At 35.1% G+C, this 20,465-nt stretch overlaps 2 protein-coding genes across 4 annotated transcripts in view; both read left to right on the top strand.

The window, feature by feature from the left end:
- The window catches only part of LOC113235285, a 39,546-nt gene extending 31,722 nt beyond the window's left edge, over positions 1–7,824 (top strand). Inside the window, exons 10-13 of one of the 3 annotated variants that reach the window (XR_003310856.1) lie at positions 6,103–6,216; positions 6,292–6,810; positions 6,923–7,139; positions 7,418–7,824. Coding sequence is in view for 2 of the 3 variants with exons in the window: in XM_026470942.1 (XP_026326727.1) it covers positions 6,103–6,216; positions 6,292–6,810; positions 6,923–7,078 (789 nt within the window). In the remaining variant the exon portion in view is untranslated. Of the gene's footprint in view, positions 1–6,102; positions 6,217–6,291; positions 6,811–6,922; positions 7,341–7,417 lie in introns of those variants that run through there. The other 2 variants (XM_026470943.1, XM_026470942.1) reach the window with 2 other exon arrangements.
- Positions 7,825–11,378: 3,554 nt separating this feature from the next.
- LOC113235466 lies at positions 11,379–12,288 on the top strand. The gene is made up of 3 exons (XM_026471162.1): positions 11,379–11,668; positions 11,775–12,047; positions 12,124–12,288. The coding sequence occupies exons 1-3, from the start codon at positions 11,579–11,581 to the stop codon at positions 12,151–12,153; spliced, it is 393 nt and encodes a 130-aa protein (XP_026326947.1). The 5' UTR covers positions 11,379–11,578; the 3' UTR covers positions 12,154–12,288.
- The last annotated feature ends 8,177 nt before the right edge of the window (positions 12,289–20,465 follow it).

Genomic DNA, 20,465 nt, shown 5'->3' with positions numbered 1-20,465 from the left:
TACCTAACATCCACCTTTATCCTGCCTTCTGAGTGTTTTTCTCCTGGACACAAATTGCCATGACTGGTCTGGAAGTCTTTAAATAGGCTTTGGACTCAGGTTGGTCTGGCAATACGTCCTCATTCGTTTAAGTGGGAACTTTCGGATGGTTCCAACCTTTTTTTTGCCGGGGAGAAATCTGTATAGATACCCCTGAGCCCGGGAGACTCAAGGGTTATGTGGTAACCCTCTCTCCAGACAGGAGGCCTACCCCACTAAAACCCCCCGGGTTTACCTCTCGCGGGTTGAGTCGGCGCCGTGGGGTCGGTGAACATTCTTACATTATTGTCCCCGTCAGAGTACGGCACTGGTCATTCCACCGGCTGCACACCTCTAGGGTGTGCTGCGCGGTGTCATCTCGTGGCACGACGGGACGGTTCCCTCCTCGCCACCTTGTGCAGGTAGTTACCGAAGCAGCCGTGCCCGGTCAGCACCTGCACAAGGTGGTACGACAGTGGCCCGTGGGATCGCTCACCCACTCTACGAGAACAGGACGGATCGCTCCTATGGTACGAGCTCCATAGGGGGGATCCGCCAAGCCCTCTTTCCACCGGTCCCGCATGCGCTGCGCCGCGAGGCGGTGCTCCCACTCGACCTCTTGAGGAACGGGGCGCTCGCCTCGGTCCCTCATTCCCCGCCGGTAGGCGCGGACCTCCGCCAGGACCTCGGCTTCGAAGTCCCACGGCAGAGTACCGGCGAGGGAAGGTTTCCAACCTGGATTGTTCGTGACATGCGATTAAAACAATGGCCCACCTCATGTCGCGCGCTAACACCTGCACGCTTGAGAATTTAATGGCGACTACTAATGACGCGGTCGGCGTGGCTGAATTCTGGGCTACAATAGTACAGTGTAAGCCACAGAAACGAGAAGGAGGAGGATACATGATCTAAGTTGCTACGAAATATCAATGGTGTCGAGCGTATACGACAAGCATGCACCTTCCATATTGTAAGAATTACTTTGTGAAATGACACTACATGAACATTTGGCTGTGTAGTCCATTTATCGTCTTTTAAAGTCAGAGTATTTGTTTTTTAATAACCGTTTAATATCGATGTTTTTAGTGTCAAGTGTCTTTTAAAGATATTGCACGATAGTCCGTAACTTTTTTTTTATAACATGTAATGCGTTATATACTAAAATTATTCTAGACGTACCTACCTAAATAATATACGTAGGTATGGAGGGATTTTTTAAATCGGTTTATAATGGTAGTAATTAGCACCTACTATAAAGTCTACTTTTAATTTTAAATTTTTATAAACAACTAATCGATTATCATTCATTGTAATATCTACTAACGACTTCACTTCTAAACATAAATATACATAAAACCTTTTTTGTGACTCGACAAATTTCCCTTTACAATTATCGCAATAGTTGTTAAGCAGCTTATTCCGATGTGTTAAAATATTGATACTGATAAAATACTGTTTCCCACAAGACTTTCGCAAATGGTTGTAAATAGTTTTTTGTTGTCACAAAACTTTAGCAAATGTGCAACAGAGTGATTGTTATATTGTCACCACTCCATTCCGCTTGAGATTATTGCGGAATTTCTATTCGAAATGGTGCAAAACGTTTTTCAACGATCTCTACTGCCGACTTGCCGAACACGACCTTGGAGAGTGTGACGCGATCACAGATGATCCGTTGCCATAATCTTGAGAACAGACAGTCATAAATCTATGGACTTGTTTTTTCAACGCCAAATAAGACAAATGCATTCGATGTTTCCATTGACAGTAAAACTATTACCATAACGGGCTTATGTTGGTGCATTTAAAACAATAGCGTTTAAATTCCAAATGCTTTCGTACGCAAATGAAGACCATTCTTGTAAAAGAATTTGATGTATTTAGCCATTATGTATTATATAAACAATGTAAAGAATGCAATCTTGTATTTCATTCTAAATACAGATGTATTCAGTACATTGATATGATTTTATCTTCCTCGAGTGATGTACTTCACATTGGACACTGTTTTGTAGTAACAAAGGTTTATCTGTTTAAAGTTAATTCCTTTCTTTCGCATACAATGATGTTTACGCGATACGAAATGCACAATCACGACTCTACAGGTACTCGGAAAACATTAACGGGTTAGTTGCATTTCCCCTGCGCAATCGTAAGCGCTCCCACCAGTTACTAATTATTTATCAAACAATGTTCAAGCAAATGCATCTTCGCTTAACTTCACTGGTTTTTCTCGTGTATGCTTCTGTTTTAGAAGTAAATACACTTTTTAAGAACATGTTGAAATGGTTTTGTTTCCGGAATAAACGAGAATCGAATATTGCCCTATCAAGTGATATCGGTCGACTAAAAGACAGGAAAATGATATAAGGCATCAAGGCAAGGCAATTTTGCGAAATTAATACGGTCGCCTCAATACGATTCGTCACTGCATACTTATTTAAGGTGCAATTATTGGAGCGTTACTATTGTATAGGCAGGCGGTTTATAATATCTAATGTCTGAAACGTATTTGATTATGCTAGGTAACGGAACTTTAAAGCTTGATATTCAACGAAAGCAACACTGAGAAGTGTTCATTAATTTACAAGAATAAAAAGAAATATAAATAACTTAAAACGGCGCGCCGGCAAAAACTGACGATGGTGTGGTCTCCTTGCAGATTTCTTAACCTACTTCAAAAAAGGAGGATGTTCTCAATTCGACTGTATTTTTTTGTGTATGTTACGCGATTTTGATGATCATTTTTTGTTGGAAAGAGGGTAGGTACCTTAGTATTCGGTCCATTTAAATTTGAAGAAAATATTCCCGCACTTTCCGTTAACCGATTTCAATAAAACTTGGCAAATAGATGTAATTCCAATAAAAAATCCGATAAGCAAAGTTTTGAGTTCGTTTTTTTTATAAAGAAGTTACAATTATTTGACTATTATTTTTAAGAGCTGCACACGGCCTTTTACTTTTTAATAGCTCAAAGGAGCCGCATAAGCAACCGTTTTACATACCATAAGCGCTCTGCTGCGTTTTTTAATTACTTACGTTTATTATTTCCTTGAGCTATGCTAGAAGTAGAACTGGAACCCTCGAATGCACTGCTAATGATACTAATTATGGTTGGTTAATTTGACACAAAGTTACCTGCCTAACTTGTTTGGTTTTGCTATGTATGATTGCACATTTAAACTATGTCGATTGGAACTTTGATAATATCATAAAAATGCACATTCATTGCACAAACTCTTGAGACATTGCCTCGACAAATTTTATTAAAAAGTGGGTTCATGTGCTTCTAAATGTCCTTATTTGATTTCATATACTAACAATCGGGATTGTTATTATAAATCTTATACGTAACAATCACTCTTTTTTTAATGACTTAAATTAGGTTTAAGAACATTGACGAGTTTTTCTTAATGTTTTCTATATATTCACCACCAGAGTTCTTTTTCAGAGGCTCGTTTTTGTTGCCATTAGTATCGTACCACCCACAGACATTCATCTGTTACCACCCAGCACAATATTAAAACAGTAATTTTGTTAATTGCACACAAAAACATTGCGTTTACAAATGATTACTGAGCCTATTTTATTATCAAAAATATTTTTTTTAATGCCTTTTTTGTGGAGAAATAAAGATCGAGTAAATAGTTGGACGAATGTTTGTTGATGATCATTAGTGTGTTCGAATAGCCGGGTACATAATTACCTATAACTTGGTTGCTCGCAAACATGGAATGAGCTTTTATATCGAAAATATCTCTCAAACATGGAATGCACTTTTATATCAAAAAAATCCCTCGTCACAGGGATTGCCGAAATTACAGAGTCAAGTACAAAATTGAAGGAAAATAAACGCTTAAATCGTTATTGATAACTTTATGTAACATTTAAATTATTATTTTTTATATTTAGAACCAGACCTGGCTATAATATTTCGCCAAAGTTACACTCACAAACAAATAAATACTTCATAGAAACAGGCCTGAACTACAAAGCAACTTACTAACGTAAACACACTGCGTCAAACGCACTATACCTTTTTTGTATTAGAGGGTAGCAGAAGTTATTCGAAGATGTATTTAAAATATAAAAATCGTAACTTGTCACGCAATTAATAGCGTGACGGGATCACGGGATTAAAAACCGGAAAAAAAGTTTAGAAGCCGCTTCCATACTTTGATAACTAAAAAAACGAGATAAAAGTGTCGGAATATTCGATCACTAAATTATCATTCACATTTGTACAATACATCAAATTGGTCCGTGGGTATAAGTAATTTTCATTGACCTAAATCTACTGCAGCAAACTCGCTTTCGATAATTATCATAGTTTGTATTATTCATTACGGTGTGCATAAGGCGATGCACGATAATGATAACTTAGTAGTGCAGGTATGCACTTAAAACATTGCAGTCACACGAACAGATTTTAAAATATTGGAATAAAAGATATACGTATCCTCAGAGGCATGAATGATTTTTTCAGATTTTAGTTTGTACTGATAACTATATGCCGGGCGGCGCGCGGTGAGGGCCGGTGGTGGTGGCGGAGGCAGCGTCGGCGATAGTGCCGTTCAGTCGTTCGAGATAGTTGCACTCAGTCGATCGCGCTCTGTAGTTTTTTAGATATTCAGTGTCGCGGTGCACAAACAGCGATTTCCGTCGCTCGGAAAAATTATTGCCGACCTTCACGCGCTCTTGCGTTTATTTGCCAGATTTTCCGGCACCACCTCGCCCAGACTTGTTATGTTAACGCGTAATGAATTTTTCAACACCTATTATTATAGTGAAATTTTTAGTTATGTATCCATGCTATAGTGTTTTTGTTGTGTTTCTGTAACTGTGCCATTGATAACAAAAATGAAGAAAAATATCAAATCCAAGCCGTTGGTTGTCATTCAATGCTACGAAGTAAGTAAGAAATGAGACATGGATTGTGTTCCATTATTATTAGAGCGAAGAAAAACGCCTAGATGGAGTTTATAATAGTAAAACTTATGTATTGTAAGCACGAACCGAATTCGTTTACTATACGAGTATGATGTGAAACTCGGAATCTGATCGATATGTGTCTAGGTGTACTTACCCATATACTATGTCATCTTCATCCATGGATTTGATACATACTATAACAATGGAGTTATCTGCAGTTTGCAAACGATAACAAAGATTAAATTCGATAAAGTAGAATACATATACAAATTGTGACTGAGTAAACTTTATACCACAAGGGATCCGCGTCCGATTGAACTAAGTACAGGCAAGAAACAGTTCACTAAAATTAGAAAGAACTTAAAAATCAATTACCTGATATAATTATTATGATATTATACTTTCCGATAAGTATGGTGCACAGAGCGTCTTACATGACGTGTATTTTTACAAAAAAATATATTACCATATTTTTTCTTATACAGGTTATTGCGTAAACAGTTAATCATTTAAGAAGGTCAAAGCAAAAACTTTAGATATTATTATTGAAAATTATTTGTTTTGTGGATCCGTCGCTTATACTTTAAGTTAGATGTGCTCATTCCCAGGTTTTCCTTTATAATATCTACCTTAGCATCCTATTTAGCAATATATCTTCAATGCCCAAAAATTGCATCGTTAACACACATATGTATATACCAACGTTAAAACTATGCCATCTTCCTTCCTCATTCTTTTGATACTTATCGATGAATTGTGTGATGATGAAGTGAGTTTACCTATTACTAAATGCTTCTACCTAATATTTTTTCATACTTTGGATGATTAATGCTGTAAAAGTAATGCTGTTTGAATTTAGTACATGGAAGCTCGGCTCCCAGTACCTAAATGAAATAATGTCATTGGAATATACACGTATGTATTCACAATGTTGTAATAAACATCACCGTTGCCTCACGTTAAGGACGCTCATTATGTTTCGGATACCGGTAATGATACTGCAAAGTTCAATGTCAAACAAAAAACTGCGATGAAAATTGGCTCATCAATATTATTTACCTACAAAGTATTATTACAACAATAACATAAAATAGACATTAATCGTCGTGATTATTGTGCTAGGTCTGTATTATAGCCAAGATTTCTTTACAGGATCGCCAGCAGACATTACCGTTGAGGAAGGTAGAACATGCTTCGTCCGAGTTGGTCAATGGTCATTCACAAGTAAAACGGGATAATGCAGATAATCCCCCACCTCCGCCACCGGTAAGGATCAATCTACCAACACTCTTTTCGAATCAATGAAATGGTTAGTTACTTCGTTTCTTGTTACTGTTACAGATGCCAACTACGAATGGCACCCAAAACGGATATCACAAGCAAGAAGACCATAAACCTATGGCAAAAAAGACTAATTCAGATCTTATTCTGAATTCAAGTGTTAGGAAAAACGATAATCTGATGCGAACTCCGACTCCAGACTATAACTCGAAAATGGAAAACGGAGTACCAAACAAAATAAAAAATGGTAAAGAAGAAAATGCTGAGCTGGACTCGCTGGAATCATTTACTTTAAAGAATCCTTCGACCGCCCCGCCTAAACCACCTTCGAACTATTTTGTGAAGGCGCCCAACGGTACGGCGACTATGAAAAAACACGGGCGGCCGGTGTCTGTGACAATAGGCGAGTACGCTGGCGGAGGTGGCTCACGAAGAGAACCCTCTAAACTCGATTTCCTAAATGGAGATAAGCCTGATTCGCAGCATACCCCTGAAGAATCTTCAATATCAAACCGACTGCAGTCAGAATTAGTACAGACCTTGTCTAGGTCCAATTTACGGAAAAAAACAGAAGCTTTGGTAAGTGTTCTGTCTAATCATATAAGCGTCTTGTTGCCTGTGTTTAATTGTTGCCCTGTAAATAAAATCCTTTCTTATGAATAAGTACATCCTATCAATAATTTTTTTTCAGGATCTAGCTACTAAAGCATCGTTAGTAAAGGAATTATTTAAAAATGAAGATAGTGATACATCTTTAGATAAAAATTTTCATGCCAGATACGGCAACAATCTTTTGCCACTGCCGCCATCGATATCCATACCGAAAATTTCAAAAGTAAAACATTGAATACAAAATCTTTAATTTCATATTGGCCATGCTAGTATTTCAAACGCCTGATTGACAAATTGTAAGATATGATTAATTTAACCCGGTAACCATAACAAAAGCACAACAAATCACTTCGACATGCATGAGATATATTCAGTAAAATATTTCACACTTTAGTTCGACCTACTAACTCTCACTTCAACAATATCACAACGGTTTCTTGGTGGTGGTTCTATTATAAATTATTTTGATAATACGCTGGGTGTTATGGTAGCCTCTTTGTCTGATTAACGCTACCGAAATCGTTCATTATTTTATATAAATAAAGTTCTTTGTATGTGTTTCAATTGTTCGCAGACTGATTCTGGTCCATAGTCGGAAGAAGATCGTATTAAATAGACGTCACACCCGGAAGCCCGTCTGCTAATCTATTGCCTAAATTAGTAAATGGAAATTTACACCAAAGTTAGATACTAAATTATGAGTATACTGGGATTTAACTTATTTTTACTAGTGCCACGGCTCAATATATTTAGTTATAATTTATATTCAATTTTTCCTCTTCTTCAAGAGACATATAAAATTATTTTTTTTAATATTTAAAAGCGTAAAATTTATTCATGCAAATGTAATTATTATCAATTGTTAGGTGTGTAATACATATATATTAGGTATTTAAAAGAATGTATTTAAGTTAGTATTAGTGAGCGCTAAATATTTTATTATTATGAACTGCCTAAGTCATGTAGTTATTAAAGATAAAGTAGAATTATAATGAAAGTGCTATTCTATTGCAATAAAATTTTGGCAATTACTAAGCTGTATATTTAATTACCTACTTATATGTATACAAACATTGACCTAACATAAATATGTAGCTGACATAAACATTGCTGTTTTACTAAGCACTAACATATAATGTCATGATGTCTCATCGACGATGTGTTAAAGTGCTGTTTCAATGGAAATATTTGTGTAAGGTATCTGAAGTACAAGGTAATTTACAAAAGATTTTAGCCGATATCTAAAGCGCATATCTACATTGTAACGTCTTACAAACTATACACGACTGTACCAGACCAGAATGAATGTAAATAACTTTGTTCGTTATTTTTCATATTATTTTCATACAATTTTTGGAATCAAGTTCGAAAAGAAAATGTAAGGATTTTTAGAGAAAAGAGTATTTATTTAACAATTTAAATCATAATTTTTCTACCTTTGAAGTGTTTCGGTCAGAGACTCGACACTTTAGTAAAGCTGGGTTTTCTCTTAGAGGATGGAAGAAAATAAAAGAAAGGAGCTGCCCTAACTACAGAATCAACGTGCATATAACCAAAATTTGAAAGTTACAAATGGCGGATTTCTTTAGTGTTGTACCATAATCTATCGATAAGTCATTATCGACATGCAATTGTATGGCTTGAATATTGAAACTGTTTTTTCTTCTTCTTTAGTTTACTGTAACCAAAGTATGCCTAAACAAACACAAGTCTAATAATTTAATCTCGAGTGGTATATTATTATAAATGTCAACACACATTTTTAAAATTTTTTTATAATTTATTTTTCACATGCGGACGGACAAACGTGTGAACACTGTTGGGCGAGCGCCTTTGATTTGTGATAAGCCAAATGAACTCTATACACGTTGGCGCTCGCCTTCACTCGGTCAGCTAGGCGAGTGACACCGAACGATGGCAAGGCAAGGCAAATAGGCTGTCTATACCTCGGTATTGGTCTTTACCCGGCAACGTTGGACTAACATGTCATTGTATTGCAGGCTTTAAAAAAATAGTCATTTTTAATAGTTAGATTTGTCATTGGGAAAAATCAGAAACGAGTGGATAATTTTGTTTACAGGAACTGAGAATAACTAGTAAATGAGTCTGGTTTAATCTAAATTGAACATAAAATTATTTACCAATAAACCTAATGATGGAATAGCATTGTCATGTAATCTAGTTACATTCAAAGTTCTGCTAAAATTTGACTCTTCAAAATGAAGCGAACAAATGAAGATGGTCTTTAATCCAACGTTTATATTCGGCAATCCTATGATTTCCATCCATTCGTTCTTCCTTTTTTCATTTGTAGGAAAACTTGAAATAATAAAAATAATAAAAACCTCGTGAATTGTTTTAATAACAGAATATCGATAATATGTATGCTTACAAGCTCAACACTATCTCAAAATAATCGTTAACAACATTCATCAAAATATACAAACAAACAGGCAATCTAAAGTAACAAAAGCAAAATTTGGCAACATTTATAAGTAAACTACTTAAATAAGTCTAATTACATGATATATTTGGGCTATTGTGTGATTTATAGACAAAAAAATAACACATGCCTGTGCAATGTACCATTTGATTGATTTGCACTTTTTCTAAAGCCACATCCCTTAATGCTGTAGCGTCGCATTTTTATTAATACCTAATTATTCTCACTGTCAATATTTTTGACCAAATTAATTATAATACATGCGAATAATTCAATAGTACATTTGGGAAAACATTTGTTTTGACGTTTGATGTACTTCCCTTTGACAACGGTATCATGTACCTCATGTACTGCGAAATGGACACGGTTGGCATTTAAGATGACGTTACGTATTTTCGATTCTCGTGCTTGACACAGACCAATGTAATGCTATCTCTTTTGGCTTAAGACGGCACGTAGTAATTAAACAAAGACAATGACATGTTTATGTTTTCGACGTCGAAATGCATCATATACATATAACGTCTGATTTATATATGTCAACGTAACATGTCCTTTAGTTCCATAGTCTAAGGTTTTCATTATACGAGTACGCTTGGACCATCACTCCTGAGTATCAGTATGTATAATGTACTCTTTGGCGGACGTCGACTATGTTATTCTTTTGATCTTTGTAGTGCAGTTTTGGCCAAAATAATAAAAAATGTTGTATCGCTGATAATCGAACAAAGATAGCACAGTTTTAGAGTTCACTCAAATGTACCATGAAGTAAATTAGTGATATTATAGTTAATTGTAATAAAAAAAATAAAAAAAGTAAACTCTAAACTCTTTGACTTTTAATCATTTTTGTAATTTTTAAGTATAAAAATCGTAGAAATTTTTTCTAAAACCATACAAAATAAGCAAAATCGGCACAAGGAAGTTTTCGGCCTGCATTTAGAATATTAAAACACGTTACTTACTACAAATGTCCGATTCGAAACACTGTGGAGTGGCGTCAAAGTAGCGATGCGAGTGAACTCGGTCCGAGCCTTAGACGACAGACAAAAATACGAGCGTACTCGTATAATAGTGAAAACCCGGCTTTAAAGTGAAAAACAGAGTGATGTTCCGGTGCAATGATTTATGTCCTCTTTGGTCAATGTTGTCATTAAAAAGAAGCATTTTATTATTTTTATATTACAGTTTCTATAAAGTTTAGTGTAGAAATAGAAAATGTTATAATTTATTACTACACCGAAATGCCTTACGGTAAAGTATATAAACTACTTACTCAAGGGCATGGAAATTCTGGCGATGTAGTACTTATAGAAAGCCCTTTTCTTGAGACCACTAGATTAGGAATACGGATTCGGTCTGTATTGTTGGGTAAATACCAAGGGTTTTCTTTAAATCTTATTTTAAATCCAACGTTCCGTATTGTATCATTTGGACACTAGAGCAAGTACCAAAAATCTATAATCAAGTATGTAAGAGGCTTATCTACTTGCCGAGGCGATTTTTATATTAGGCATATTCTATCTGTGCTTGCCATTTTAACATTTTATGTTTATTAGGAAGCGATAGTTTGGTACGAGCAGCGTCTGGCGCTAATAAGCTGCTGGCAAAAGCATATTTTCCTTAGGTACTTAACCCTTCTTTGTGCGATTTCTAATACCTATTTCTAATAACTGTCTATTCTCGAAGACAGACATACTGAGTGATGAATACTTTTTCGGTGATATTTGTTTTTGAATTAGGTAAATTTTTCACTTTTATTTAATTTATTTATTAGGCATCTATTATTTCTTACTTGCTAAATTTGTTTATTGTGTAAATATTATTTATTACTTGTGTTTGTGTTTTAGCATTGACGACTAAATATTTAGTAATCGCAGGTAAAGTGAAAACTTGTCGCAGTGCAATCAATTACAAATCTTTTCATGAAGGCAGTTGTTTCGAGATTCGTATAATTCACCCTTTGGATAGATTCAAAATAAGTATATTTAAATGTAGTAAACGTCAAGTCCTAAAATTAACCAACAGCCGTAAAACTGAGAAGTATTATGAGCTCGGAAATTGCAGTAAGAGAAAAGTAAGTAAAGTGCCTAGGTATTTATGATGAGCAAAATTAATTTATCACTAGTCGCAAGTGTTTGAACCAATTACATTACGTAAATCTTAAGCAGCCGGACACCGTAGTTTATTTATTTCATGTAATTAAATTAATGTATATATTACAATGGAACTTTATAGATATTTTGGGAACTTTGGTGTAACCATACTAAAGAACTAAATAGATCACCAAAGATGTGGCCTTTCACTCCTACTACAGTCACGAAACAACTAAGACATTGCAATTGCATCGTTGAAACTCCAAAAATTCTGCCAATTCGACAAGTAAGTTATATAGGTATTAATAAAATTGAATAGGTAGTTGAGGACTTCCCATAATCTCTTAATGCATAAAGAAATCGTTGATATCCTATTATTTTCTTATCCCTAGGCGACAAATAGAAAATGGAACGATAAGTATCTATATTTAGGTTCAAAACGGGAAGCCGAAGATAAATTAAGACCCGTACCTATCCCAGGACTCGGTAAAACAGACGAAATAAAGGTCTTGTACTTGAAACCACAGTATTTCGGAAGTATGGGCCAAGCTGAGCATTGGGTACAATGCGGGCAAAGTATGTCTGATGTCACTTACGATCATAATCTCTATACATACACAGGAGAACCCACATCTAACGTTACGTACACGTCTCTTATGACAACTGTATGTATTTTGAACGGAAGTAACTGATTTTGCATTGTGACATTTTACATTAATTTGTAATTCTTTCTTTATTTAGTATCGAACAGCACGTGCGCATCTTACATGAATCAATCTGGAACTATTCGAACACATATTGATTGTGGTTTGGACATTTTACACATTCTATTTATTACTACATTGTATATGTACAATTTATGCCTACAATAAAGTATAGGTACCTGTACTTACCTATTTTCGCAACAAGCCAGCACTTATCTCCATTTTGTTTATTTTCAATAACCTGTACAATAAAGTTTATTGATTTGAGTTCGTACTGGTCGTTTTATTATCCTCGCTTCTAACAAATATGATAGATAAAGTTGACTATCAAGTTTAGACCCTGTCAATTTGGCGATAAATCGCTCAAGAAAATTAAGTTGCTGTCAGACGGACTGCATGCGTGCAGTTACTGTATTCAACTAGATGCAGTTATCTGCAGTCGGATTTGAATGCACGCAGTTTTAGCATCTCTCTCTAGTCCAGGGGCTGAGTACAAAAGTAAGTAAATGTCGAAGTGGAAGCACAGATGTTACTTCTCTCAGTATTGTTACAGCGGGATACGATTACATGAGGTCGTTAGATCCTGTTGAGTAGGTACAGAAATTGATGACGACATAAAAGTACGGTGTTGTTACGGTGGTAATAAAAAAGAGAAATAGTTTTTTTAAATACTTTTTCAGCCCTGGTGTAAAGACCTATTTTTCGAGATACGACAAGATCGCTTTCCGGCGTCGGTATGTAAATGCGGCGTGATCGGCAACAAATACATAATTGCACTACGTGGATTCATCCGCTCATGTTATATTGCATAAGTATGATTAAGATCAAAATAAACTATTTAGGATTGTCAAGGCTGCTTTTGTATTTTGCGTTATTTTTATTAATTACACAACATTATCACTCGCAACCCACAACGCGACGATGGTAAGCATGTGTGGGTATCAGTAGCCGACGGCGCGCAATTGAAGTTACAACTGCACGCAGTTGTACATACTAACTGCACACATGCAGTCCGCAGCCTATAACATACACGGTTGGCTTTTTACGTATACCTACACTTCTTTAAAAAGGCGTCGACAAGAATTGGTTATCTATATTTTAATTTAAGTATCAGTAAGTTAAAATAATTTTATAATTTCAGGCCATGGATTCTATTGACATAGTCCGAAGACTAACGGAATCCATGATCTGGAAAATAAACCTATTTTGTTTGTGTGATCCTCTGTGGCTGGGCCACCGATAGTACTCGAATGGAATAGTACAAAATAATAAGTATCTAAAGTCTACTTTAGACAAGAAGAAGAAAGCAAAATTCTCAAAAAAGTCAAACCAAAATCATACAAGTGTAGTTATAATAAATGACATTAGTTTAGAAGAGATGTAGGTTGTGGTCCGGCTGGGGAGTATGCTCTGCAGCGAGTCTAGTTGGTGATAGTTAATTTTAACTATGCGTAAATATATTTGAAAATAAGTACCATTACTCTACTCCCCGTTGATATATTTATTTCTCTCATTAAATAGTTGGTTTGTTTAATATCCTAAGCTTTCAAAATTATGTGGCGCATCCAGGGAGTATATCTTTGTACGAGTCACAATGGCGCGTGAATCTTAACGAATACTGACAAATTTAGTATCAAAAAATGGAACTATTTAATACTTTTAGTACCATTAAGTTTTAGTTTAAAATAATAGTACCTCTATCAGAACGACATTATTGCTAATATTATACTTCAAAGAGAATATCATCACAACTACGTATAAACTTCATCAAAAGTACTTGTTGTCTTATTTTTTTTTTATATAGAAATCTTAGACGATGGAAAAAAATAAAAGAAATACAAATTCAAAATTTCGACACCCATTTATTTGAGTAAGCAAAGGTTCCATCATACAGGCTCTTCATATATTAGTATCTTGCTATATGCTATAAGGTATCTTGTTTTGATGGTAAAGGTGGACGCGCGAGTTAAGCTCTTTCGGAGAGCTTTCATAAAAAAAATATAATTTTTAATAAAAGAAAAGTTTATTTTAATATACGTTTATTATATTTTAGTACATGTTATTACTGTCTTAAATCTATCTTAATACTAATTGTCAGGATGCATAAATGCTCCGGCGCAGAGCGCGTTATCGGACAGGAAATGCAACCTCATGTCTGAACTCTATGGCGTCGAGGCGTTGATGCAGGCCAGGCTTACTAAGAACTAGCTAGAGTTTACATAACACCTCCCCACTGGAACATATGTTTTTTCTTCAGCTTAGCTGAAGAGAGACCGAGGAATAGCTTCGTTTTGGGCCGCTTCAGGATTTCTGGTTTCTACATTTTCAATATTGCGTCTAGTTATATTTCATTTTTTCCATTTGGCATAAAATACATACAGAGCCGTTAAAATAGAAATGATGTAGAGCGGTGTAGTCCAGTATAAATGAGGCTGGAGGTTCCAGGTTTTTAATTTTACAGCGTGTTGCTCTCGTTCTAAAAATCCAAGAGTAATATGGAGTTGTTTCAAATTTACATTATCAATTTTCAGTCGTTGAAGCGGATCCTTAATTTTCGCTTCATCGTAGTTGAACGCAAACAATTTTATAGGTTTTCCGTTGAAGACATTATGCAAATTTATGAATTTCAGCTTTTCATTGGATGCACTACAATTCTCTGGAAGCCGGAGTAAGTATACACCTTTTATTTGTAAGTATTCGTCTTGAACGCACTGTATGTGTAGTTTTGTAGAGTTATGGCTAAATATAATGTAATATTCGTTATTAATTATTTCAAATAAGAGATATTTGTTCAATGTTGATTTGGTGATATTGGCATTGCGACTACAGTTTCTGGGTGGTTATAAGTGTATATACACAATCAGGGCTATGTTTTGCTTCTTGCAGAAGGATATTACCGCTTTGGCAGTAGTGGATGTTTCCGACTCTATCGAATGGAATGTCTAAATACTGGTACGCATTTTCGTTCATAACTAAGTAGGATTTATTAGGAATTAGAATGGTACTATTAGAAGTAGGGATAGGGAACAAATAATAATATGTGAATATATTCTTAAAAAATATTGGTACTTTAATGACAAATACTAACTTATTATCGCTAAAGTAAGAGCTTACATCTAGGAAGTTATAAAATAGACGAGATTCTTTCACATCAGAGGTAATTAATTGATCAGGCATGTAATAATTATTAAGTTCTGATATAAAGTATTCTACATTTGAAAACGTTATGAGATTACGGTACGCTATGTTTTATTGACAGAGAAATGGCAGTTTCCAGCTTGGATAAGGTGTCAAAAATAATTTGTATGTTTATTTCTAATAATTTGTAAGAGCTGTCTAATTTAACAAAATCAATAAATGTTTGTTCTGAAACATTTGTGTATCTAATAAGTTCAGAGATTTTCAAGGATAATTTATTTTGATTACGTACAATGGTCGATATGGTACTATTAAAGTTTTCCAGAAATAGTTTAGGGTTATTGCTTGATTAACGTGATGAGCAAGGTTGTTCTGATTTCTCTGTAGTATACTTATGGCAGTATTGTTCCTCAGTGCGCCATTTTGGTCTAAGTTTCCAATAATACTATGAATCAAAGTACCTAGGCCATCTGTAAGAGCTCTTCTAAATCTAGTTTTACTAGAGAATTATACTTATCTAAAATACTATCTAACCTATCCGTAATATACTCTTGCAGAGACAAAAATCTAAATTTATAATTTTTACTTAAATCGTGAACTAAAGCGTCAAGAGTAAAAATTTGACTTTGAATGGTTTTTATATGATCTTTTATAAAATCTAAATCTATAAAATGTAAAAACCATGATCAGACTGTCGAATTTTTGATAGTCCTAACTTGAATGGCAATATTCCGGGGCTATTGGTCATTGGCATTAGTTTGGCTTCCTCGGCTCGTGCCGGGTAGCTCACCATCGTCCAGTAACAAAGAATGTTGCATTTTCAGGGGTCTCCTTATGTTTCGTTTATGGTATTTTTGTTCTCTGGTGTCTGCTACCTTTATTCCTAAATCTCGGGCAGTTGTCCTAGTTATACAACGAGGTTAATCTTTGTGACGAGCAGCAAGGCGATTAGTTGGATAAATTGCAAGGCCCTCCTCATATTCAAGAGGCGCTTCCAATTTTTCATTGCGTTTGTTTATGGTAACCATTTGTGTCGAATTTAAGCGTTCGTTAATTTTTGTGTACATATCGACAGTTATTTCTTTATGTTTGTTCATATAATTTTGAAGACATTGTTTCTCAAGTTGGAGATCGAATGGATCTCTGTTATCTAAATGGCCGTTAATAATTTCAATTGGTTTTTATCTGTTGCAGAATGTATTGAATTATTATAAGCTAGTACGGCAAACAGCATTACTTCGATAATTGGGGACTGTTTGTGCTTTTGTTGGATTAAACGAATATGTTCTAAAATCGTCGAATGAAATCTTTCTATGGCTCCGTTGGATTGCGGATTATTGACACTGGTAAAATGTAGGTTTATTTTATGTAAGGCAGCAAATTCTTTAAGAGGAAGATTTTTAAATTCCGTACCTTGATCGGCGGTAATATTCAAAGGTAAGCCATGATGTGTGTTATCCAAATTGTAAGTGCATTAATGACGCTTACTCCTGACGTGCTCTCAAGGGGGTACGCTTGTGCATATTTCGAGAACTTGTCTATTATTGTCAGAAATTTTTTACCTTTGATTTGAAAAGTGTCTATATGAATAATTTCGAATGGCTTTGTAGGGATTGGAGTAAACTGGAGACTTTGTTTATTAGGATGTCTTTCGTACTCATTAGTCTGGCAAGAAGAACAGTTGTTTATAATTTCTGTTACGGTGTTAGGGATATTTGACCAATAGTAATTACGCCTTAACTGTTTTTCAGTGTCCACTATACCTCTATGATTCGACTTTCCTTCATGATAAGCTTTTGCTAGACGATATTGTTCGTCTTTGTCAGTAATGTCTTTTAGATTTTGTTTACAGAACACTAAGTCGAAAGCAGAATTTTTAAAAAACGTTTGCAGAGCTTTAGTTAGATCAGGTAAGTATTTGAAGTCTGAAAGCCAAACGCCGTGTTGAATATCGGGTCGTATGAAATGTTTGAATAAATCAATTGTATCCTCAGTGAAATTATTCAAGCCTCTTTGAGCCATGATACGGTTTTTACCAGGGAAGATTTCTTTTATATTTACTTTGGATGGTGAGTGTAAAACAAATTGTATGAAGATTTGATTTTTATGGGTGTTTACAGATTTTTCGGCAATAGGAATTTCTAGAATGGGTTGTTCCTAATTAGTATGAACTGTATCCTCCTGAAATTGATCTAATTCCAAATTATCTACATCGGGTATTTCGGAAACATTGCCAATAAGTGATAAAATGTCATCAAGCATTTCAGAAACGGACTTATTATCGTCAGTGTGTGTTGTCTCATTATTGTTAACCGCAAACCTGGATAAAGCATCTGCATTTGTGTTGGATGTACCTTTTTTTATATACAACCTTGTAGTCGTATTCTGCAAGTTTAAGCTTCCACCTTGTAAGACGAGAGTTGGGTTCTTTTAAATTAACTAGCCAACGAAGAGGTTGGTGATCGGTTACTATTGTGAACTTACGTCCAAATAAATAGGGGCGGAAGTATTTTGTTGCCCAAACAATGGCAAGCAGTTCCTTGTCAGTGGTGCTGTAGTTGATTTCGTTATCGTTAAGTGTTCTGGAAGCAAATGCAATTGGTTTGTCAGAACCTAAGCACCTTGGGATAACACAGCACCAAGGGCATACTGAGAGGCGTCTGTAGTGACAATAAATTCTTTGTCGAAATCTGGGTAACTGAAAATGTGATCGTTCATCAAAAGTTCTTGACAAAGCTTAAAGGTTTTTACATAAGTTGGGTCTTGAATATTTATTTTTGCTCCTTTTTTCAAACATGAATTTTCTGGGTTTGGTTTGATACCGTTTGGAGTGATTACGTGTCCCAAATAGGCAGTTTGGTGTTTAAGAAATTCCTTTTTATCGAGCTGTATTTTAAAATTAGCCTCTCCAAGGCGCTGGAAGACCTTTTCAATGTTTGTAATGTGTTCCTGTAACGAGGTACTGAAAATAATTATATATACGACGATATTATATACGACACAGATTTCATTGATTAATCCACGGAGTATCTTTTCCATGGCTCTTTGGAATGTGGAAGGGGCGTTTTTCAGCCCAAAAGGCATGCGACGGTATTCATAATGCCCATTTTCTACAGTAAATGCTGTTTTTTGTATATCATCTGGATGCATTTCAATCTGGTGGAAACCACTCGCCAAATCGAGAGTGGTGAAATATAAACATCTGCCTAATTTATCGATTCGACTGATTGTCTTTTCGTTTAACTTTCTGTAATCTACAACAAGACGCCATTTTTGTTGTCCGAAAGCGTAAAGTTTTTTAGGCACAATCCAAATTGGAGAGGACCTTGGGAACTCAGATGGCTGTATAATTTTCTGTTGAAGCATTTTCTTTATTTGAGATTGAACCTCAGCTTTATGTATATCTATATGATTTTGTGAATACGGGAATTTCGTCTGTGGTTTTAATTTTGTGTTTGATTGTGTTTGTGAAAGTGAGAGGGCAATCTTCGTAATAAAAAATGTCACTATAATCTTTACATAATTTCATGACTTTTTCTTTCTCTTCAGCGTTCATGTGGTTTGTTCTTAAAAGAGATTCAATGTCTGTGGATTTAGGTAAAGGGGTTTCAAAGTTGAAACAATCAAAATTTCTTTCAAGGGGAACTGTATTCAGTGGAGCCGTCAGGCCAATGATTATGTCATTACAAGTAGGATTGCTAATCTATATATAAGCATACCCTTTATTTGATCGTGTAACTAGGGGTGGCATTTTACACTGATTAAATGTCATCTCGGGGATATATATTTCACCATCTTTTGTTTTTACAGGAACTTTCAGAGCAGCGGTGCTCTTAGACTTGACTAATGCCTCAAATAGATTATGAACGCCGGTTTCCAACATGTGGATGGGATTTTTGGCGGACTTTGTTACAAGTAATCTGCTGGATAAGTTGACACATGCCTTCAGTTTCTCTAGCAGGTCGAGGCCGATAAGGCCATCAAAAATGTTATGGAATTTGTAAACATGAAACTTACACATTTCGTTTGAATTAAATTCTTTGAATAGTGGTAAGTCAATAGTATGTTGGTGATGGGTAGTACAGTGCACTTTCGTGACTGAAAAAGGTTCAAAATTGAACTGAAAGTTTTGATAATACCTTTTAATAGTTTCAGGTGACAAGAAATACTGATTTGAGCCTGTATCGATCAACAACTTCAGTGGTGGGTTATTAATTTGTATATATGGAAGTTGTCTTTTGGAGTAAACATTAACTTGTATAATGTTTCGTTGTTTTGGTTTAAAACATCGTGAAAATTTTGATTATCACAACACTCATTTTTACAATCATTTTTAATTAGTCCTCACGAAGGCGGTGTAAACCCTCAAGGCGTCGCAGCTTCCACAAAACGTAAAGTCACTTTTTGGGAAAATAGTTCGCACTGTAAACCGTTAAAACGGACACTGAACACGATTTTTGGTTGTCCAATTCAGCACTATCCTACCGACTGCGCCAGTTAAGTTCTTTCGGAGAGCTTTCATAAAAAATATAATTTTTAATAAAAGAAAAGTTTATTTTAATTCACAATTTTAGTACATGTTATTACTGTCTTAAATCTATCTTAATACTAATTGTCAGGATGCATCAATGCTCCGGCACAGAGCGCGTTATCGGACAGGAAATGCAACCTCATGTCTGGACTCTATGGCGTCGAGGCGTTGATGCAGGCCAGGCTTACTCACAACTAGCTAGAGTTTACATAACACGCGATAAAGAATTTTAATAAAGTTTATTTTATATGTCTTGAAGAGCTGATACTATACAATGTTTTTTTTAATGGGACAGCATGGGGAAATCCGAAACTATAGGAGGCTGTAGGGTCTATTTTACCCTCGCTGATGCTTTTTGAAAAGGAATAAAAAACTACACACATCGGTACATTTAGCGGAACAAAAAGTGAGAACAAAAAGCATTTTTTTTATGATTTTGAATTAGGATCGGTTGAAAATCTAAAAATTGCAACAGTTATACATTGATTAAATCAAAGTTAGTTTAATGAATATTATACTTCAAGTTTATGAAATATTACAAGTATGCAAAATCGAATCACTCTACATACTTGTATTATTATTTTATTGTAGTAGCAAATTAAAACAAATGATTGGAAAAGTGACAGTCGACTATTTTTTTATTTTCAAATTGAACCTAAAATATAAAATCCATTTTGGAAAAATCATATTTTTCAGAAAAATATATTTAC

The sequence above is a fragment of the Hyposmocoma kahamanoa genome, unplaced genomic scaffold (assembly GCF_003589595.1).
Source record: "Hyposmocoma kahamanoa isolate Upper Pololo Valley unplaced genomic scaffold, ASM358959v1 87, whole genome shotgun sequence".
In the NCBI taxonomy this organism is placed as follows: domain Eukaryota; kingdom Metazoa; phylum Arthropoda; class Insecta; order Lepidoptera; family Cosmopterigidae; genus Hyposmocoma; species Hyposmocoma kahamanoa.
The sequence above is the reverse complement of the archived record's forward strand: the minus strand, read 5'-3'. Positions and strand labels throughout refer to the sequence as shown.